The sequence below is a fragment of the Lactuca sativa genome, chromosome 7 (assembly GCF_002870075.4).
Source record: "Lactuca sativa cultivar Salinas chromosome 7, Lsat_Salinas_v11, whole genome shotgun sequence".
In the NCBI taxonomy this organism is placed as follows: domain Eukaryota; kingdom Viridiplantae; phylum Streptophyta; class Magnoliopsida; order Asterales; family Asteraceae; genus Lactuca; species Lactuca sativa.
In genome coordinates, this window is record NC_056629.2 from 61,202,073 (window position 1) to 61,226,197 (window position 24,125).

General features: G+C 36.6%; 1 protein-coding gene across 1 annotated transcript; it reads left to right on the forward strand.

Moving 5' to 3' along the window:
* The first annotated feature begins 20,831 nt into the window (after nt 1-20,831).
* Nucleotides 20,832-21,493, forward strand: LOC111883762 (uncharacterized). Its single transcript, XM_023880081.1, has 2 exons — nt 20,832-21,122; nt 21,263-21,493. Exons 1-2 carry the CDS (start codon nt 20,832-20,834, stop codon nt 21,491-21,493), a joined length of 522 nt encoding a protein of 173 aa, XP_023735849.1.
* Nucleotides 21,494-24,125: the final 2,632 nt, after the last annotated feature.

Sequence of the window (24,125 nt, forward strand, 5' to 3'; positions counted from 1 at the left end):
GTTTGAGCAGGTTATGTAAGCCGCAAAGCCACCATTCTCACCCCATCATTATCAACCCATTAAAAGAGTATTCGTTGTCTTGGAAATATCGGCAATACCTCCCTAAACTTCCTTCAATCCATGTGTGATATCGTCAACTGTTGGTATCCTACTATCCGTATATAGTTATAGTATCTTAGTAGTTTGTTTAAGTCTATCAAATGAAACTGAAAAAAAGGTACACAAATATATACTCGGTTGAGTATAAATGATGCTAGAATTTAAGGGGTTTAGAACAACAATAACTTTGATAATTTATTAGATCGTGATTGGAAAACAATTTCTGAAATCTGTAATTCGACCCTTAGTCGTGAGATTACACGAATGCATACTTATAACTTATGAGTAAGGATGAGCAATGGGCCGAACCCAGACCGAGCAATGGGCCGAACCCAGACCGGACCGATCTGAAGACCGAAAACCCAAAGACCGAAAATCGTGAATTACCTTACCCAAAAACCGGACCGTTTTTTGGTGTAGCGGATCCGAGTTTGGTCCGGTCCGGTTCCGGGTACTAAACCGGGTTTCGGGTTTTGGACCGAGACTTTGGTAGTGTTGTTTACGGTTTTGGTCCAATCCTGTATCAAACTGGGTTTCGTATGTTTGTTGTTTACAGTTTCAGGTTTTGTTTTTCATGTTACTCCCTAGCATACTATTTCAAATTATAATCTTATTACGTAACATCCATCATTCGTATCTTTGTTGTTTGCACAATTCGACTAAAAAATACATAAAAGAAGATGAATATAACGGTATGTTGCGGGACTCTAATTAGAATACATGTAAATGAGAAGTATGCAAACAAATACAAACGTTATTAAAAAGTTACACTATTTTTATAAAAGAAACTACACTATTTTTACATAAAAAAATCTGCACTTAACATCGCAATTTTTATAAAAAAACTGCACTATTTTTATAAAACAAAATTGTACTATTTTTATAAAAAAAATTGCACTTAACAACATTATTTTTATTAAAAAAATACTATATTATTTTTTTTTAAAAAAAATCTGCACTATTTTTATTAAAAAAGTTGTATTAGAAGATAACTTTTGGATTTTCGAGAAAAAAAATCGACGTCATAATACGATCAAGAGAAGAGGCCGAAACCAAAAAAAATCAATACTATAATGTGATCCACATGAGAGACCGAATCAATTCAATCGGACTATATATATATATATATATATATATATATATATATATATATATATATATATATATATATATATATATATATATATATTATTTTGGTAATTCTCGCTAAAAATAAATAAATAACTTTTGGTTTTCCGGTCCGGTCCGGGTTAAAGCATTTTATTCGGGTACGGTCCGGTCCAAATCCGAAACCGGATTATTGATAAAAACCAAATCCGAAAATCGGACCACTAATATGATAATCCGGTTCGGTCCGGGTCCAGTCCCGGTTTTTTCCGGTCCGGTACGATCCCACGAGTCGTATGCTTATCCCTACTTATGAGATATTCCAAGAAAAACGAATCAAATTACAGGAATAATGTGATTCACAAACATATAATACCTTGATTATGTTTTTGTGTTCTTGGTAACAGTTTAATGCAGAGAGAATATATCAAATTTCGATTATAAAACGGATAACCTTTGCATGCAAGTCCATCTTCCTTTTATACATGGAGATGTCGATTAAGGATGGTTATGAAGGGAAAACCACAATTACATCATCATGACATAATTACTGGTTCTTGGCGAGAAAATATATGTCCGAGTCATTTCTCGTATAGGATTTCTTCAGGGGCGGTTCTAGTATAGGGCACACAGTGGGCCGTGCAATCCCTGATTTTTCCGGCCGCAGTGCAAAAATTTTTGAATTTTTTTTCTACTATTATGCAACCCCTGACTTTCCCGTGCAACCCCTACTTTGAAATCTTGCGTCCACCCTTGGATTTTGTTTAGGTTTCAGGGCGCTGCCCTTTGGAACCCTGGGTCCCAGGAGTGCAAACCCCATATTCCCGATCCCTTATTTATCAATCTGAGTATACACCCCACACATTCAGCCTTGAGGAGTAAATTGAACTTAACTGGTCTTAATATTAATACCAACTATACTAAAATATGTAGATAACACTGACAAATGATATTTACTTCAATCATATTTTAACAACCATTTGATTATATCGAAGGCCAAACTTGCATGGTTGAATCGAAAAGAATATGATTTATAACCAATAGTGATCGTGCTTGAAAAAAATATATGTGGATGCATGCTCAATCAAAATACAAAAGTGATGCCGATGACAACTTGGCTTTCATCGCCCACTTAAACGTTTTCATATTAATTCCCAACATACGACCACCATCCAAATATGTGATTAAAGACAAATATCATTCTTTCTTGCAAATAATTTTTAATTGGATACATGTACACATCTAATATATATATATTCGAGTGAAAAATCTAAATGCCTTTTTGCCGTTTGTATTCGAACAAGTATAATATTGACATTCAAAGTAGCATCTAAAACTTTTTTTAAAGCAATATGATAACTTTCATTAGTAGCATCTATTTTTGGTATAAAAATGTTCTTACAAGTTTGTTTGGATATTCTTAAATTCATAAAAAGTGAATTGCTTAGGTCTTTTTTTATAAAGTTTTAATTGTTAGAGATGAAATTAAATAGAGCTACAAACAAGCTCAACCGAGATGAAGCTTCATAGGACTTAAGTCGAAGATGACATGTTAAGTCAAACTTGATCATAAAATTTGATTAACTTTTTTGATAACAATTCAAGGGTTTGAATAGCTCAAAAATATATGATGGGATCATCTAAAAATAAATACCAAAATCCTATTTAATAACGTAAGCGGAAGGCTTTTACATAAAACAAAATGTTTACAATCAAACCTACTTCAAATGGCGTCTAACAAAAAACTATTTTATAATTTTACAAATTGACTTAATTGCATATTTTGGAAATCATTGGCTTGTATTTTATAAGTTATTTTATGTAATTTACATATTTTAAAAGTTTACAATTTTCAAATTTCAACTATTGGACACCAGCTATCAACTACCAACTAACAACTAATTTTGCCGAACACAGTCTTTAAACTCATTTTTGTATTAAATTTTAGCAATAACATAATAGAGATCACCTTGATGGAACTTTGAAATAAGACCATCAAACCATGGCACTTTCAATATCAACTCATTCTAAAACCATTAATCTTTGTTCCCATAATAAAAATAATTATTTAATTGCAATTATTTAACTCATTATGATACAAGAAAGTTCATATTATTTAGACCATTTTTTATTTTTATATTATACCCTTTGCACGTCAACAAAAACATAGTTTTCAGAGCCGGTCCCGAAAAATTAAATATTCTCAAAGGTTCGGGATGAATAAGAAAAAAAAGCCCTTGTCGTTATTACAAGTTGTTATTTTACCGATAGTTTTAGTCATAAAAAATTATGAAACGTATTTTTAAAATTTTATATTTATAGATTTATAATAAAATAGTATACATGGTTATTTAGAGTCCTAGACAATGGACTTATCTTTTATTGGTTACTTAAATAAATAAATCTATACACTTTAAAAGCTAATTTTATAAGAACATATTCTTATAATTATATTTTCTACCTACGTTCTTTTATACTATTAGATTAGCAATCCGTATATTTATGGGTAACCCTTCGGCAAATGTAAAGGCTGGTTTATACTTTATAGTGATGTATATACCTTCTAGAAGATGCATGATCAAAGCACATCATCTATGAATAGTTTATAACATCCAAAATATTGTTTAGTCAAGATTTTGCACTTTACTAAATAGAAAATACGAAAGAACAAAAAAACATGTCGTTTTCATATGAAATGGAAAATACAAATATTGAACTTGCAACGATTTAAAATGTCATTATCATATTCAAATTAACTGCATGGGATTAGCTCTTCTAGATAAAATGATTATTAAGAGCATTTTATATCATTTACTTTGATTATAGATTTTTGTTTTTTAATTTTTGTTTTTGTTTTTGTTTTTGTTTTCTTTTTTTCTGGGGTTAGTAACAGAGATAGAAAATGTACTTTTAAATATTAATTGAAATTGTTGGATGCAATTTTTAATGTCTTATTTTCCTAGCTCATTGTTAGAGTTTCTTTTTTAATATAGGTTGGTTGTTTCTAAAAAAAATAAAAAACATAAAAGTAAGAAAAATCTAGAAATATATTTGTTGTTAACATAGAAAACATAAGTATAGAATCAACTTGGTTGGTTGCAAAACTCATCTTTAGCTATTGCATGTTATTTTGTAATGCTTTTGTTTCTAGCAGCTTGTTAGTTTAATAAAATTGTGTCCATTTACTAAAGAAAACCTTTTTATGTAACAGAAAATTCACTGTTCACTTAATATACACCCTTCAACGTGCTAAATTGAAAATTTGTATTATATCATTAAGAAATTTTCAGACAATCATCACGACTTTATGCCAACAATTACGTGAACATCAATGTTGTATTTTACATATATATATATATATATATATATATATATATATATATATATATATATATATATATATATATATATATATAAATGGAAAAATATTATTCTAGCATAATAATTAATGTCCCAAATTGGCCATTAAGTTTTTTTTGTTTTGTTTTTGTTTTTTTTATTGTGTGTGCGCACGATAGGTCATTAGACTTATAAAATCAATGTCGATTAAGCCATTATGAAACAAGTGAATGAGTTATTCGGTTACCGTACCTATGTGACATGTCATATTATGTTTGAGTAACCAGCACATGCCTATGTGACATTGATGTGTTTTTTTCTTTATTTTAATTGAAATCATCTTCATCATTCAATGCCACCACCCACTTGACTCTCTACCGCTGACCACCACCATCTTTTACCACTAGCACCATACATCTCCAACAACCACTTCAATTCTAAAACTGAGTTTTGTTAATAATTTAAATCCAGAACACCTAAAGCATCGTCCACCTTTCTGATAGATGGTTTTATCAAGTCTAGGGGTGCAAACAAGCCAAACTACTCGTGAGCTACTCGGGATCAGATCGCTAAAAGCTCGACTCGAAACCGATTTTAGACGAGCCCAAGCCGATCTCGAGCTTAATATTAAGCTCGTTTATTAAACGAGCTCGAGCTCGAGCCTATGTCACTAAGCTCGATTAGGCTCGCGAGCCTAAATGAGCATTTATATAATATAATTTTTTATTTTTTTATATATTAAAATAAAAACATATTTGTGGATTCGGAATTTATGGTATTAGTAAACGAGCTTCTTAACGAACTCAAGCCGAACCTAAGCTTATTTAGGCAAGTCAGACAAAAAACGAGCCGAGCCCGAGCCCCAGTCGAGCTTGTATAATTATTTACGAGCTCGATTCGAGCTCAGTACAAGAAGCTCGAATCGAGCCGAACTCGAGCTCGAGCCTCTTAGAACTTAAACGAGCCTGGCCAGGCTCGGGCTCGGCTCGTTTGCACCCCTAATCAAGTCTATTCCACTAAATAAAGAAGCGTCAGATTCAATTAAGCATTTTTATAAACATGTGGCGGGTATTGTAGTTTGATTTCATAGGTTTGTTTGATTTTAGAGGGTAAAAAAGAGAAAAATACACAACACACCTCCATATGTCGGTCTGATTTAGATGGTTGTTTTGAACTCGCTACTGGAGACTGGTTGGGAAACATACCTTCTTGGATATCATTTGGTTGTCGTCGGAGATGAAGGATGTGACTATGGTTGGTGCTTTGTCAATCATTAATCTTCAACCATAAGGTACCATTTTGATAAATAGACAAAGAAAGGATGATTCATTATGATGCGATTTTTGATTAATCTTTATCTAGGTTTTCTTGAAATTTCTCAAGCCTTCTCTATCTTTGGAACCACCACCATTACTGGCCTTTCCAGACCAATAAACCATCTCAGTCGACAACCTTTTTGTCTCTGAAACCATCTATTTGCCCTACCGTTGGAACCACACCACCATCACTACTTCTCCATTTTTTGTTGTCTCTGCTCTGTTGCCGGAAACCATCTTTGTTCTGAAATAACAGATGAAGGCCCGTATGAAATGACAGATGAAAATCCTTTTGATTGCGTGCTTCACAAGTTGAATGTATTCAGAACCCTAAAAGTTACATAATTGATTCTCATGATGCAATCCAACGAGTACAAAACCGAATTTCAAGGCTCAAATCGTTTCAGATATTAAGGCGACAAAAATGTACAAATATAGAAATGTAAAAACTCTCTCTCTCTCTCTCTCTCTCTAACACTTAAGGCTACAACACTATATATATAGTAGTGCTATCACATACTCAAAATGTATAGTGTGACTAAGGCATGAAATACAACCTCAATGTGCACACCGAATAGATAGATATATGTAATGTCTTCTACCTTACCTTCGATATAGAGTACGGACAAAACTGCAAATTTGGTCCTTGTGGTTTACAAAAAACTCTGGATGGGGTCTAAAAAGTTTACAGCTTGCCCAAAAGGTCCAAAATCAATGTTTTTTTTTTTTGCGTTTTTGGTCCAAAAAAATTTGAAATTACCGATTTACCCTTTTAATTTTAGTTGTGTATTTTCTTTTCTTATTTAATTTATTAATTTATGAAATAAAAATAAAAAACAAAGAAGATAGACACCCACTCAACCCCTACCGGTACCCTCTCTCTCTCTCTCTCTCTCTCTCTCTAAAACCCATATTCATCATTCTTATTTTTAGAAAAAATGAATATCACCATTACCATCTGAACAATATGAAGATCTGGAAACCAGATGAAGATGAAGAAATCAGGGGAAAGATGAAGATGAAGATCTTGTGTTCATCTCATACCTAATACACAAATTCCATAATTCAGGGGATAGAAATTGATTTCCTGCCTTCAAACACGAACAGACACATACACTCTAGAAATCGAGAACCCTTTCAAACTCTCTCAAAATTTCATCTGTTTCTTCGATCTCTCTTCTAATAGGATCAATGAAATGACCCAAAAATCACGACTAAATTTTTTTTAAACATTACTAAAACCATATTTATAAAAACCGTATCATAAGCCATAACATAATTTTCGAGTTTTAATTCAAAACATAATCTCATTATCAGAGTCAAACATTCCCTGGCTAACTGACTATGGTGTGTGCACTGCAGCCTCTCTGAGCTTCTCTTTTGAAAACTGAGTACCTGAAACCAAAAACTGAAACCATAAGCACGAAGCTTATTGAGCTCCCCCAATCTACCACATACCATACAATAACATATAAAGCACATACTGGGCCTTGCCCACTGCATCAGACCGAGGTCCGGACTAACTGGGGCTTTTGCCCCCTGCATCGGACCGAAGTCCGGAAACTGACTGGGACCTTGTCCCCTGCATCGGACCGAAGTCCGGACTAACTGGGGCCTTGCCCCCTGCATCGGACCAAAGTCCGAAAACTGTCTGGGACCTTGTCCCCTGCATCGGACCGAAGTTTGGACTAACTGCATCAGACCGAAGTCCGGAACTAACTGAACAAAGCATAACATAAACGTATCAACTAGCATGAACACACATATACTGCATACTGGCATACTGCATCGGGCGGTAGCCCGGAACACATAACACATAAATCCTGTTTGAGCCGCGAAGGCATCAAACATACTAACTACTACATCGGACCGAAGTCCGGAAACTACTGCTAGCTAAACGGGCCGGCATTGTGGCCTTAGACCCATTCCTACTGGAAGGAAACTCACCTAAATTGCTGAGCTCTGCTGATAACCCCCTGGCTGCTAACCGACAACCCTCTGAGCCGCTACTCCTCTAGCTCTCCGAACTACCAATATCAATATGACACTTAGTTTGACAGTCCTCCAAAAGTCAACTAAGTCAACTCTGGTTAAAGTCAAAGTCCTGGTCACAGTCAACCTTCCAGGTTGACCCTACTCGCCGAGTCAGCCTACTGACTCGCCGAGTTCATGAGCTCAGAAACCTCCTTCCTTCTCGACTCGACTAGCCGAGTCAGACCATGACTCGCCGAGTCTACTGATTTCCGAGTCCTGACCTGTCCAACTCACTGGGTCCCCACTCAACTCACTGATCCGAGTCTTAACTCGAAGGGTTTGGGGTTTTGCAACTTGACTCGCCGAGTCCAAGAACAGGCTCGCCGAGTTCAAGGCAATGTTCAACAGACTCGCCGAGTTCCTGCCTATCTTCATCCAACTCGCCGAGTCGACCTATGTGACTCGCCGAGTTGCTACGCGATTTAAGTCTGATATCTAGCCCGACTCACCGAGTCATCTCCCAGACTCGCCGAGTCCATACGTGCATTTCGATAATTTCGAGTCACAGAGCTTCTCCTTTGCTCCAAACAATAGATCTGGGTTCCTAGAGTCCATTAGCAACATAAAGTTGCTAACTTTACGTGCTTCTTGCCTCATAATACCAAAAACCAAGCTAGAGAGGAACTCAACTCATGGGGAAAGGCTTTTGCATAGCAACTAACATGGCTTCCTACATTTTCGATCCAAATAGATCTCAGATCTGGAGTTTTAATTCCAGATCTAGCTTGTGCACCAATTTCTCATCACATACTCTCAAAGAAACCCTAAAACTCCATGAAAGATGGATCTAGAAAGGAGAAAGCCAAGGATAACGATTCATTACCTCCAAATGCTCTGAAAAGTTCCACCAACTCTGGATCCAAGGCCTCCCCTTGCACCACTATGAATCTCTTCTCTTCCAAGCTCCAAATTACTTCACCAAGGGTAAATCTTGCTCCAAAAACGATTATGGTGGCTAGGGTTTTGGGGTTCTAGACTTTAGGGGCCGCAAATGAGCCCTAGGGAAGAGAATAAGATGCTTAAATAGGGTACCAAGTGCCGAAATTAGGGTTTCCTAACCCAGACCAGACTCGCCGAGTCCACTTGCCGACTCGCCGAGTCCACTTGCCGACTCGCCGAGTCGGTCACTTACTTTACACCCGGATCCCGCTCCGACTCACCGAGTTCCTCCCTGAACTCTACGAGTCAACCCTCTTTAACTTAGGGTTTTCCTTTCCTTTCTTGAACTTTCTGATTTCGGGTGTTACAACTCTCCCCCACTTAAACTAAACTTCGTCCTCGAAGTTCTCTATGGTCAACTGACCTGCAATCTGCCTCAACACCCTGCCTGGTGACTTTAACCCTTTTGTCCATCACTCCAGCCACTCTCAGTGCTGGTCACTACTGTTGGTACATACTGAATTCTTTTATTTTCCATAATTTCCTTATCGTTACTTCCTCCGACTGAAAATTATGTTGCCCCTCATCTGCCTACCGAATGCACTGAGACCACCCTGGTCCAACTAATCTGCCGATAATTGAGTTACCGGACTCCCACCGGTCACTACACCCCATCGCAACCTACTAGTTGCTTCCAGCGACTTCTGAAGATACTTCGACTATCTATAACTGTTCTATCCACTTTGCCGCTCATACTGAAACGATGCTGCTGGAACCAGCCTGCTTATCTCCCATCTGACTACTCAACTCCCACTAACTCGAGCCTTCCATCCTGAAAGAAAAGCTACCTGCCTAACTATCCTTACAGATCACTTATACTTAGCAGAAGGCTCAACTGATCCTGCTGAGAGGGACTTTCCATTTCCAAATTAACCAACTATATCGTCAACACTTGCATTCCAACACACATACTAATACTGAGCATCACACTGCAACTATCCGAAACACTGAACTGCCTGAAACACTGAACTGACTGAAACACTAGACTGCCAGAAACACTGAACTGCCTGAAACACTGAACTGCCTGAAACACTGAACTACCATATGGCTGCTTCCTAAAATATCTCAAGACCTTCCTGGTCTCCAATCACCTGTCGGTTATCTGCAACACCGAGTTCCAACTCAACTGTGGAGTCCAAGGACTCCTCACTTAGTCGCCCCCACGACTTCTGAACGAAATCTTTCTCTGGAACTAGTTTTCACTAGTTATCCTGTCACTGTGACTCTAACAATTTCCTAAAATTGATCTTTGTTTGGATCGATCATCAGGAGGTTGAGCAAAGGGGATGTCGTCGTTGGAGGCAAGTACTAAGAATCTGAAACTCAAACTCAAAACACATTTCTTTAATTTGATACATGTAAATTAGTGGAATTAGGAACTCATGAATGAAACATGAATGTGCAGGTGATAAGTCATTCCAAGATCTGGGTTTATTCCACCATTGTAGGAACTCATACAGAGGGTCGATGATGGTTTCGTTGGGGTTGTTGACGGAGAAATCATGGAGATTGGGTTTTTATTTATGGCCTTAGGCGTTGTGAAGGATGCAGTCGAATGTAGCTTGATTTGTGGGTGATTCTGAAATGTTGATTGGGTGGTTGAGGATGATGATTTACAAATGACGGTGGTTGTGTAGAAGATGAGATTGAGAAGAAGATTTGAGTATTGTGTTGGGAGAAAAAGTCGTATGTGTGTGTGTGAGAGAGAGAAGATGGGATGTTATTTTTTATTTTTTAAAATAAAAAAGTATTAGAATACATACAAAAAAAATACAAAAAATAAATTAAAAGGGCAAAACCGTCATTTTAGGTGTTCCAAGGACCAAAACCACAGAAAAGTTTTGATTTTGGACCTTCCATGCAAGTCGAAACCTTTGTGGACCCTATCCAAAGTTTTTTACAAACCACAAGGACCAAATTTGCAGTTTTGTCTAGAGTACGACACATGACCTTCTATAGAGAAGTTAAGTCTTCTACGTTAACTTCTATAGAGAAGCTTCTCCATCGACCTTCTCTATCAGCTTCTATATCACCTTTTCTATCAGCCTTCAATAAAGAAGCTGAGACATCATAAATGTCACATCATCAAATTCAATATTTCTTGACTCTACAACCAACGACTTATTTTTCTTTTGATCTAGTTTGTGAGTTCTTGCAAAGAGGATTAAGAACAAAATGGGTAGTGGTACGTCAATTGTTTTTGTTTTAGGGAAAATTTTCTTTCCACGTGGCTTATCCGTCACCATGCCAACGAAGTGGGTTAATCTTAAAACTGGTAGTTTTTGGGGTCGATCCCCTGTTTAACAAGTTTAATGACTTATTTCACAAAACACAACATTAATGAGCAAATCAAGTAAAAAGTAATATTTTATTGTGTTGCGGTGATATTTTTCCAATAAAAATACATCTTACTCATTGTGAAATTTGATTAAAACATGTTTAATTACTAATTAAATGTCTAAAATGCACATGAACAATAAATTATATATAAAAAATTAAAGACTTAATATCTACTTTATTTATTTAAAATAAATATCAAATGAAAACTTAAAAAACACTAAGTACTTCATTTAAGTTAAATGAGATTTTTTTTTGCACATAATATTTTGAGTAAATTACACGAATGGTCCCTATAGTTTAGGGTAATTTGTGCGTTCGGTCTCTAACTTATTTTTTTTAACTCGGAAGGTCCCTGCTGTTTGTTTTTGTTAAACGTTTGGACCCTGTCTTACCTAAAAAAATTATTTTTCCCTTGATTTTTTAAAATATTAAATAAACACACCCCAACCCCAACCCCCCTCACCTTACCTTACATATCCCATAATTTTTTCTATTTAAATAATAGTCTTATTAGGTAAGACAGGGACCAATCGCGTAACAAAAACAAACAGTATGGACCAAGCACGTAACAAAAACAAACAATAGGGACTTTCCGAATTAAAAAATAAGTTAAGGACCAAGCGCGCAAATCACCCCAAACCATAGGGACCATTCGTGTAATTTACTCTAATATTTTCAATATAAAACACCCTTGTGCTTATTCCATCAGTCTAGACGAATTGTGGCAAAAAAAATAAATTAAAATGACTATTTTATTATTCATGTACGTGCATATACATAGATGTGTCGATCTACACATATGCATATGTACAATGTGCAATTAAAAAAACACATTTTTTTTTTCTTTCGAATCATCAAAACATATGGATTAGAATACATTGTCTTTTTTAAAAAATATTACTCTATAAGAAAAAAAGTTCTCAAAGTTCTGTCTTTTTTGACTTCTCATTATAAGTTAGCCATAAATAGGTATATAACAGTTATACAATATAACATTTGACAAAATGTTAGACACTCTTACTAAGGTCAAATCTTAGGAACAATATTCTTGCAATATTCCTTGACATGCTTATTCTCATATTCCCTCTTCTCCATGGTCAAATCTTAGGAACAATATTCTTGCACTATTCCTTGACCTGCTTCTTCCCTTATTCCCTCTTCTCCACCATCTCTTCAAAGACTTTTTCTTCCCGTATTCCCTCTTCTCCACCATCTCTTCAAAGACTTTTTCACACGCTTTCTCAAAAAATTCATTTGTTCTCTCTCAAGAACCCTAGCCATCACTCCCACCATCACATTTGTAGTGTGCTCTGTTCGGATGTATAGTCATCAATGAAACAAGGAACCGCGAGATGGAAGGCCACCCAAGTATTAACTCATCAAGATTTAGACCGCCAAGGGTTCATTGATTTATATTTCCCATGTTTAAGTTTTCGGCCAATGTCAAGTTCAGGAAACGAGAATGCAAACAATATTTAACCAAATTGCTCTTTGATTAATAGGAAAGTAACTCAAAACCTAAATTGATTACAATCTGTCTCTCTTAATCCTTAACTCGATTTAGACATCTTATTTATATAGCCTAACATACTGACTTGTATAATTAGACTAGGAAACAATGACCGACTTGCCATAAACTCGATTGCTTGGCCTCCAAGATCCTCACCGACATAGGATTCCAACAATCACCCCTGAATCTCTAATTTGCCTTAGAAACGTCTTTGATCACGATCAAGCTCTTCATCTCCTTGAACTTTGTTCGAGCTAGTGGTTTAGTTATAGCTTATTTCATTTCCTTATTTTTATTAGTTTATTTTAGTATTTTTAGTTTTTTTTATTAGTTTTGCATTGTATATTCTTTATTTTCTTTATCATGGATCGTGTCAGATACTTTCTATTTTGCATGAGATATTTTGCAGGGTTTTGGAGCTCATTGCGGTTGCGATTTGACTAACGTTGGGCTTGGTGGGCTTCTCGATGCATTATTGGGCTTTACGGATCCATCAAAGGAGATTTGGGCTTAAAAAGTTAAAGATTTGGATGAAATGGGCTTTTGAAGATGGGTTATGGATTCTTATTTTGGGCATAGACTATCCATATTTAAAGTTTGAAGGTGATTGGTCAATTTCAAATCATGTGAGTCATGGAGGGGACCAAGGGAATCTTGGGTAGTGGAGTGGGTAGTGGAACCTTTTGTTCTTCACCGATAATGTACTCCACCTCCACTTGTTCTTTCTCAACACAATTACGAATAAAGTGAAACCTTGGTTTGATGTGTTTACTCCTTCCATGAAAATCAGGATTCTTCATTAGTTCGATAGCCGACTTGTTATCAACTCTTAGAACCACCTTCTATTCAGCTTTGTTCATGATTTCTCCTAATAAATTTTGAAGTCATATTGCTTGACATGTAGTTGTGGTGGCTGCCATGAACTCCGCCTCATAAGATGATAAAGCAACGGTATCTTAGTTTTGCGAACCCCATGTTATCGGGGATGTCCCATAGTAGAATATATGACCGTTTATGCTTTTTCCATCATCCGGGTCAATATTATGACTAATATCACTATAACCTATGAATCATTTTTGTACATCCTCTCATACTTGATTCTATGTCCCGTTGTTCCTTGTAAGTACCTTAGGATGTGTTTGATTGCAGCACCATGTGATTCTCTTGGACTTTGCATGTATCGGCTAATACCTCCAACTATGTATGCCATATCAGGTCCTGTTTGCAAGAGATATCTAAGGCATCCTACCACCTTCCGATATTGTGTTGGGTCGATTTTCGGTTCATCTTCGACCTTTGACAATTTATTTCTTGGTTCCATTGGAATGTGGGTCGGATTGCAATCATGTAAACCGAATTCTTTTAGAATGTGTTGAACATACGATTCTTGATTTATAGTAATCCACTCTTCTTGTTTAACTTCAATGCCAAGGTAGTAAGTTAATCTTCCAAGATCCAACATTTGGAAATTATTTGACATCTCCATCTTGAATCTTTTAATCATGCTTAAACTTGTACTTGTGACAAATAAGTCATCGACATAAATCGCTAAAATCAACACATTAGTTTCTTCATTTCTCTAGTACACCATTGATTCTTTCATCCACTTTTGCAATTTCATACTCTTCAAAATTCCATTAAGCTTTGTGTTCCATGCTCTAGGTACCTGTCTTAGACCATATAGTGCTTTTATAAGGCGATACACCTTATGATCGTTGCCTTTCTTTATATAAACTTTTGGTTGTGACACGTAAACCATTTCTTTCAATTCTCCATGCAAGAACACTGTTTGAGCATCTAACTAATGAAGCTCCCATCCATTAGTAGCGACTAAGGCTATAAGAAAACAAATGGTTTCAATTCGAGCTACTGGAGTGAATACTTCTTGAAAATCAATACCAGGTTGTTGCACATAACCTTTAGCAACCAACCTTGTATTGTGTTTATTAATGGTGCCGTCTGTATTTTTTTTCAATTTGAACACCCATTTGAGTCCGATTGGATTCAACTCCCATAGGCTTCTCTACTAGGGTCCAAGTATTATTCTTTTTTATCGAATTGATTTCCATATTCATGGCTTTGACCCACTCTGATTCTTTCTTCACATCTTCAACCGATATGGGATTGTCTGGTTGCTAGGAGAAGTTCTTCAAGATTATCAAGATCAAGCTCATATTCTTGCAAGACGCACCCTTGGTCTCGTGGGCCTTTGGTTATGAACATTGTTCACTTTATTGTTGATCAGACTAGGTTGTTCGTTTTCTTGTATATTAGCTCCGTCTACGAACTCGTGATCCGATTCAATTGGTTCAATTGGATCACTGTTTACATTGTTTCCTTGGTTGTTGTTCACCTCATCTTCCGGGTAGTCCCATGGTATTATGAATGAGCCCGGTTCTTCATTGTTGGTTCTTGATTCTTTATGTTAATCCCACCCTTTGGTTTCACCAAATATAACGTCTTGACTCATGATTACTTTTTGTGTTGTGGGGTTATATAGCCGACAAACTTTTGTACCCGGTTCGGGACCAAAGTGTACTAGTGGTCTTGATCTTGCACCCAACTTCTTGAGATTTATCGGTTCAACTTTTGCATGTGTTAGACACCTAAATATACGAACATTTTTGAAATTAGGTTTTCTTTTATACAACTTTTTGTATGGAGTTGTACCACCAAGGACTAGTGTGTAAACGCGATTATTTAGATTTGTATAGTGATTTACCACTTCTCCCCATAGATAGTTTGGAACATGCATTGCCTTTATTATGCTTCGTGTCATGTCCATAAGTGTTTGGTTTCTTCGTTCCACAATTTCGTTTTGTTGTGGTGAATATGGGGCAATAAGGTGGCGTTTGACTCCGTTTTGATCACAAAAAATGTTGAACTCGAGAGATGTAAACTCACCTCCTCGATCACTTCTAAAAAATGTCAAATACTTTCCAAGTTCATTCTCCGCCAAAGCTTTGAACTTTTTGAAGTGTGTAAACGCCTCACTCTTTTCTTTCATGAGACAAATCCACATATATCATGAAAAGTCATCAATTAGAGGGAAAACATACCGGTTTTGACCTTTGGTAGTCGCGTGTGATCGGACCGCATACATCACCATGGACAAGTTCCAATGGTCATTTTGCTTTGTATGTCGTCCTAGTCGGGAATGACTTTCTTGTTTGCTTGCCTACCAAGCAAGATTTACACAATTGATTTTCATGATCAAATTGGGGTAACCCTTTGACTAGACCTTTCTTTGACATCTTTTTTATTGACTCGATATTTATATGTCCAAGTCTCGAAAGCCATCGCCACGTATCTTCACTTAGTTTCGAATGAAGACAAATTTATTTTATAAAGGAGGTTTGAAGTTCTTTATACCTTCATGAGTAAACAATTGTCATCATCGTGCATGGTGAGGTAGTCATCTATCATCTAGATGTCACACTCGACTTTTGTTGCTTGACCGAGGCTAATGATATTGTTCTTGAGATCTAGTATGTAGTAAATCTCCATCATCAGCCTTTGTTGACACTTCTTCCCTTGGAAAAGTATATCACCTTTTCCTTTGGTTTTTACACACGAATTATCTCCAAATTTAACCCTCCCGATTATGCCTTCATCAAGTTCGGAGAAAAACGACCGGTTTCCCAACATATGATTACTTGCCTCGTTATCTAAATACCACACATCATTATCTTGTGAGTCGTATAGGGATGGTATCACCTTTTTTCATTTAAGAACATGGTCTTGTGTAAAAATACGGCCACATCATTACCGTCACTTTTGGTAAAATTACTTTCTTGCAATTTTTGGATTCGGTCCGGACATTGATATGCAAAGTGGCCCGATTTATCACCCCGATAACAAATAACTTTGGATCGCTCCTTCTTATTTTTATTTTTTCGGTCAACATTGGAATTGGAATTGGGCTGGTAAGAATCGGGATTGGGCTTACAACCATGCGAGGTGTGGTTCAATTATTTAGACCCGCTTTCCCCATTAAACCCTTTTGTCACCCCTTTCCTTTCGATCCACCATGTAAACCAGACGACTTCTTCACAAACAACACCTTCTATTGATCATTCTCACCAGCGTCCTCCTCCCTAATCCTCTCTTCATATGCCTTTAACCTTCAGAAGACATCCTCGAAGCTCACCGTCTTCGGATCCAAGACATACTCAAGGGAGGCGGCGATGTGTATGAACTTTGTTCTCGGTAGGGATTTTAGAATTTTCTCCACCATTTTTGGTTCATTGATTGATTCCCCCAGTGATGTTGCCTTGGATGTGATTCTAGATAATTTCCTGGTAAAAGTGCCAATTGACTCCGACTCAGACATCTTCAATTCTGCCATAAGGGTTTGTAGTCTCGCTTCCTTGACCCGATCAACCCCAACATGACGAGACGTAATTGCATCCTAGAGAGATTTAGAGGATTCAACATCACCAATATGCATTATAAGGGTGTCTGGAATCGCCTGATAAATCACCCCTATTGCCAGGTAATCCTTTTTTTCATTCTCCTCTGTTCCTGGATCGATCACGGTCCATGCTTTGTGAATTCGTAATACAACCTTCGTTCCCAATGCCCACACGATGTAGTTTTTTGAATTGAGCATGGACAGACACTGACAGTTGATCCTACCTCCTTCACCCTCACCGGAGCATCTCCTCCATCTCCCTATGCATCCAACATGTTGACTGGCTTGTCAACATGTAACTATTCGATCTCAAAGCTTTCAACACTTAAGATATTATACCAATTGAAGTTTAGGAAATGAGAATGCACACAATATTTAACCAAACTACTCTTTGATTAATAGGAAAATAACTCAAAACCTAAATTGATTACAATCTGTCTCTCTTAATCCTTAACTCGATTTATGCGACATCCTTAATTTCATGGCCATAAAAGACCGATTTGTTTATGCTTATTTAAAAATCAAAATATATTTTTTGAAGAATAATATTGCGGAATTTGTTCCCAAACACGTGATAATGTTATTATCAAAAAATTTCCGAAGAAATGTATTTTATTTATATTAAAACATTGGGATGTCATCATCAATACATAAACATAAGCATAATGAAATATTGCAAGTCTTACAGTAATTAAACTCGTGGCCTAATAATCCTCAAATCTCTCAACATAATGTATCTTTCATATCGCTACCTGTGATACAATTGTCAGATTGGGAAACCTGGTGAGTACATAAGGTTTCAACCCACATTTATATAATTAATATGTTTAAGCATCAAAAAATTAACCCAATTTTTTATCCCCATTATCTTCTTTATTCTTAAGGATCTACCCTAAGAATCATCTATGCTGACAGTACTAGTTCACGAATTCCACCATGATACTTGTCAATACGTATTCTTCTACATTTATTCCTAAGGAATAGGCACTAAGTCCATCACTGCCAGGATTTTTCTAATAAGAACTAAGTCCATAACTGCTAGTGTTATCTATTACGCACTAAGTCCATAGCTGTCAATGTTTATCTAATACGCATTAAGTCCATAGTTGCCAAGGTTTATCTTCTTTATTAACAATACTATTTTAGGGTGTCCACCCACAATACATGCCAATGGGTTTTTAGAGTACATATGATCAACACATGGTTCATAAACACCTACAGGATGCAAGTCTGCCAGCGTTCCATTAGATTGTCTAGAATAGTCTGTGGTTGTCACCTATACTCCACTAGATGATGTCATCATTAAAGTCAAGGCCTCTCATCATCTATTTCGTCTTTCATCTCTCGTCATCTATATCATCTTTCATCTCTCTGTTATATTGAGTGTCTAAGCCCATAACTATAATTGGTATAAACTTGAATTGATAGTAACATAGTCCTTTTGGGTTGCCCTAAAACCTAGCAATTAGACATGATGATTTTAAAGAGAGAGGTTGATTTATTATTTGATTAATAAATTGAAATAAATAATTTATTAATATATTATGAGAATAATAGATTAATTAGAAATAGTAATATTTAATTAATAATTAATCAGAAATTAATTGGAATTAATTTTGGGATTAAAAGAATTAATTAAAAGTGTAGGGTCTAAAGTGCAATTGTTCAGTAGTTGAACAAAAGGCTCCAAAACCTTCCATACATAGGGTGAACGGTTTTAGGAGGGATATTCTAGGGTTTTTGGAATATCCCATGTGGATAATATGGAAGTAGATAATTACCAAATTTGAATTAATATTATTTAATTCAAATTATGCTTATCTAGAGTTTCCTTGTACCACTATATAAAGGACCATTGCCATTGTATTTTTGGCCACCATTCCATTCAAAAGGGTTGCCGAAATTCTAATCCTTCCCTATCCTCTCTCCATAATCTCTTTCTTGCTAGCTTGGGTGTAAACCAATAGAGGCACGACATTTGTGGTGCGTGCTTCCAAAGGTTCTATAAGTTAAGGATAATTGTTATTTACTATAATAACAATAAGGTATGTAATCTTAAACCCTTTCTTGTGTTTTTTCAAAAACTACCTAGGATTTCTAGGGTTCTTATTTTTATGTTCTTAGTTATACGTTCAATAGTGAAAACATAAATGAGAGACTCACAATAAGCTTGAACCTCGTAGTGATAGATGTATTTTCATCGGCTACCCACAGAAGTCCTTTGGGTATTTGTTATATAGACCTAGTGAGAATGTGGTCTGTGTATCATGAAGAGGATTCTTTCGCGTGAGAGAGATCATATGCAAAGAGGACAATGGGAGTACCATTGACATTGAAGAGATTCAAGAGTCAAACGATGAAGCAATCTCTAAAGACGCTAATGTTCAACCCGAGGAAGAGATTCCAGTTGAACCAGTTGGCAATTCATTACCTCTTAGGTGTTCCAGTAGAGTTAGCATGGCACCTGAGTTCTATGGCTTCCATATTATTACAGATGGTGATATGTTTATCATGATAGTACATTGGTAAATTTGGATGAACCGACTAACTACAAGGAAGCAATTGCAAGCCCTGAGGCAGCCAAATGGAAAAAAACAATGGACAACGAGATCAATTCCATGTCTAAAAACCAATTTTAGAATTTGGTTGATCAACAACCTGGTCAGAAGACAATTGCAAATGGATCTTTAAGAAGAAGACCGACATGGATGGTAATGTATACACATTCAAAGCACGACTGGTTGCAAAGGGATTTACTCATACCCTAGGGATTGACTATGATGAGACCTCCTCACCAGTGGCTAAGATAAAATCTATTAGGATAATGCTAGCCATAGTTGCCTTTTATGACTATGAAATTTTGCAGATGGATGTCAAAATCGTTTTCCATAATGGGAAGTTAGCTGAGGATGTTTACATGAGTTAGCCAGAGGGTTCTGTTGATGCAAAGTTTCCTAATATAGTGTGCAAGCTTGAGAAATCCATATATGGATTGAAACAAGCTTCTCACAGATGGAATCTTTGTTTCGATGAGAAGGTTAAATAGTTTGGCTTCTCAAGAAGTGATTATAAGTCCTGTGTATATGTCAAAGCTAGTGGGGTATAGTAACCTTACTTGTATTGTATGTTGATGACATACTTCTTACAGGAAATAACATTCCAACTTTGCATGAGGTTAAGGTCCCGTTTCATAGTTGCTGGCTGAAAAAGTGCTGACTGGAAAAGGTCTGTCTGAGTAAGAAATTCTGACTGAGTAAGAAACCATGTTGTTTGATTGTAAATCTGAGGGCAAATGTCATATTAGCCCATCAAACTTTTCGCGTTTATTTTAAAAGGTCACTAAACTATTTTTTTTGCACATTAAAGTAATAAAGTCTCATTTCTATGTTTTAAAATACCATTTTCTTACCTGCAACCAGATTCAAAGGTAATATACATGCCAGGAAGGATTTGACTATGGTAAATGTCATATTAACCCAACGAACTTTTCACGTTTGTCCGATTTAGTCACCAAAGTTATTTTTCTACTCAATAGGTCACACACTGAATGGATTCAATCACACCCCCAAATCCCACACAAAAGAGCCAGAGATAGAGAGTCAACCGTCATTTGCTTTCAATCATGGCTCCAGATCTCACCTCTAACTCATTTCTCTCCTTGCCACTACACCTCACACCAGTCTCGCTTCACTCAAAAACCCTAGGAGATTAATCGTAAGTGCGAAGAAATCCGATGTATCTTCTTCCGGAGAAGGTGAAACTGAGAATCAATTTCGGTTCAATTTCGACTTCGGGAAGGTTTATGAAACCGGCCTCTTTCCCTATTGGTAATTCAACTCCCGATTCGACCTTGCCTGAAGATGGACCCATCGAACTCCCCTTCTCTATACCTTCATTTATATCCATTGACGATGACCCTACCACTCTCCAAGTTGCCACCAACGTTCTCCTCACCGACACTGACACCATATCCATCTTCCTCATTCGATCCCTCCGTCGTCGTGCAAAGCGTGCCAAAGAACTGGTTCATGTTCTCTCTCTCTCTCTCTCTTTATCATAGGGGTTTGATTTGTATAAACCGTAATTATGATTCGCAACTGAACCTATTGCAGTTATATGCGAGTATTAGCAATGATTGAGTTGAGAATTTTGTCTATGGACTAGAAATTTAGGTCTAAGAGACCAAAAACTAAAAAGATGTTGAAGGAGGAGGCACTTGAGAGTTTGAAAGCAATGACTCCGGTTGAGGCAAATGCTCCCCCGTTACCTCTTCAGGCGTTTCTGGGAGGTTTGTCTGCTGGAATTATTGCAATTATTCTATATAAATTCACCACCACCATTGAAGCTTCTCTGAATCGTCAAACCATTTATGATAAAATCATCCCCAATTCTTAATTTTTAATTCCAAATTCAAATGAGAGTCAAACCCAAATGTGTGTGATTAGAGGAAAGAACGAAGAATGCAATTAGATGTGTAGAGACGAAAGGAAAGAAGGAGATAATGAATTTGAGGTGATGTAGATCGGAGTAAAATGGCAAGTCATACTGGGCAACCTATAAAATCAGGTAAAATGGTGTAATTAACAGGTTACCAACAAGTTTAGTGACCTATTGCGCAAAAAAATAACTTTGGTGACTAAATGGGACAAACGTGAAAAGTTCGTTGGGTTAATATGACATTTGCCCTAAATCTGACTAATGAGTTGACTGATGAAAAATGATGATTTTACCCTATTGCTTTATACGGGGATGGACAAGTGGTTAAAGAATTATAAAAACATACTAGTATTTGTTCTACAAATATTAGCTCACACTCGTTCCAAATCAACATCCTAAAACATAAATATCTAACACATTGAAATCATCACAAAGGTATAAAGTTTTTTTGAAAGAGAAAAAAACTTGTTTGAATCATCACAAGTCTATTCAACAGATGATATCTTGAAAAAAAAACTTGTTTAAAGCATCACAAATGTATTTAACAGATGAATCATCACCTCTACAACCACCCTTCTCTATTCCCGTAGATCATCTACGCCACTATCACCCATCTTGAACCTCCACCATAACCCCATCCATCCATAGAACCTCCACCTTACCCCCACCATTCCACCCTTTTCTCCATATCAACCAACAAGTTCACCAACCTTCATATCCACTAACACGTGATATGTATGTATGTGTGTATGAGAAAAAATCATCAGCCTTCAGGTATCAAAATCAAGATTAACATGAAACATCCGAGAGCAAAAATCAATTGCAACTAGTTTCATACCAACATTCTCAATAGGGTCCTCTAATTGAATCTAAATAAAGCAATTATTAGTAGTGGAATGAATCTCATTGAGGCAAATCAACAAACACTTGGAAGATAACTCTATTGGAGTCCATTTACATAAATACTAAATAAACATTTGTAACCAGTTTAAACTACTTACGTTGGGATGCATAGTTCATTAATGTTTATAAACATTTTACAGATTTTTGGAGAAGAACCAACAGATGAACCCAATTGTTAAATAATAGAAAAAACAAAAATTATGGAAGAAAATTCTTCTACTGGCCTCTTTGAGAACAATTTCGCCATCATTAACAATCTTAGGAGGACCATACTTGTTCTGCAACACTACATTCCTACTTCTTGGACCCAAAGTAACTCCAATCAGCTCTGCAACCATGTTTACGCCTGCCTACACCAAAACCCCACAAATTTCATTACACATCGAAAATATAGATTGTAAAAATATTGCAATTTGGCAACAATCGAATCCCAATTTCATACCTGATAAGAAGAGGCACTTGATGGAGGCGTTATTGTGGAGGAGATCGTCGGTCGATGAATATTACATAAATCCTCAATACTGTCGGTTGGTGCGTGGCTATGGAGGCTCTATAAGAATCGATGGAGAAGAATGATGATGGACCGATGAAGGCGTTGAGAAACAGTAAGGAAAGGGTAATGATGGAAATGTATCCTTTTTTCTCAGTCAGATATTTTACATCTTCTATCTGAATCAGACTTTTCTTACTGAATTAGATGCCAATAGCTGGATTACCAAACACGTTTTTGCTGACCGAGTCAGCCAAAATCGTCTGACCGGACTTCGTCAGACGCATATCAAACACTACCTAAGTCTTGGCTTGGAAAGTGTTTCGCTAGGAAGGATCTAGGAGAGGCTGCTTATATTCTGGGGATAAGAATTCTAAGAGACAGGAGTAAGAGACTAATTGAACTTAGTCAAAATACATACTTGGAAAAGGTGCTAAAACGTTTTAGTATGGAAAATTACAAGAAAGTAGAACTCACCATCCAGAGTAATTCCAAACTGAGTAAGACTCAGAGTCCGAGTACCGATGCGAAGATAGCAAAAATGAATAGAGTTTCACATGCTTCCGCCGTTGGATCTATCATGTATGCTATGACATGTACTCGCCCTGATGTGTCCTTTTCTTTGAGCATGGTCAGTCATTATTAGGGAAATCCAGGTAAAGCTCATTGGATAACAGTTAAGAATATTCTCAAGTATCTGCGAAGGACTAAGGACTGGGTCCTAGTACTTGGTAGTAGTGATACATTGAGAGTAACTAGGTATAGTGACACCAACTTTCAAACAGACAAAGAAAACTTTCGTTCTCAATATGGTTGGGTGTTTACCTTAAATGTAGGAGTAGTTACTTAGAAAAGTTCCAAGCAAGAAACGGTGGTTGATTCTATCTGAATCAGAGTACATAGCAGCTAGTGAAGCATTGAAGGAAGCAATTTGGTTGAAGAACTTCATCAGAGATCTTGGAGTTGTGTTAACCATCAAGGAGCCAATGGAAATGTTTTGTGATAATGAAGGAGCGGTTTCCTTGACAAAGGAACCAATAGATCATGGAAGATCAAGACATATTGATAGAAAATACCATTTCATTAGACATAGAGTAGAAGAATGCCACCTCGTAGTGAATAGGGTATCATCTGAATAGAATCCTGCAACTCCACTCACAAAGGGTCTGATTAGGGTTAAACACATTCAACATGGCA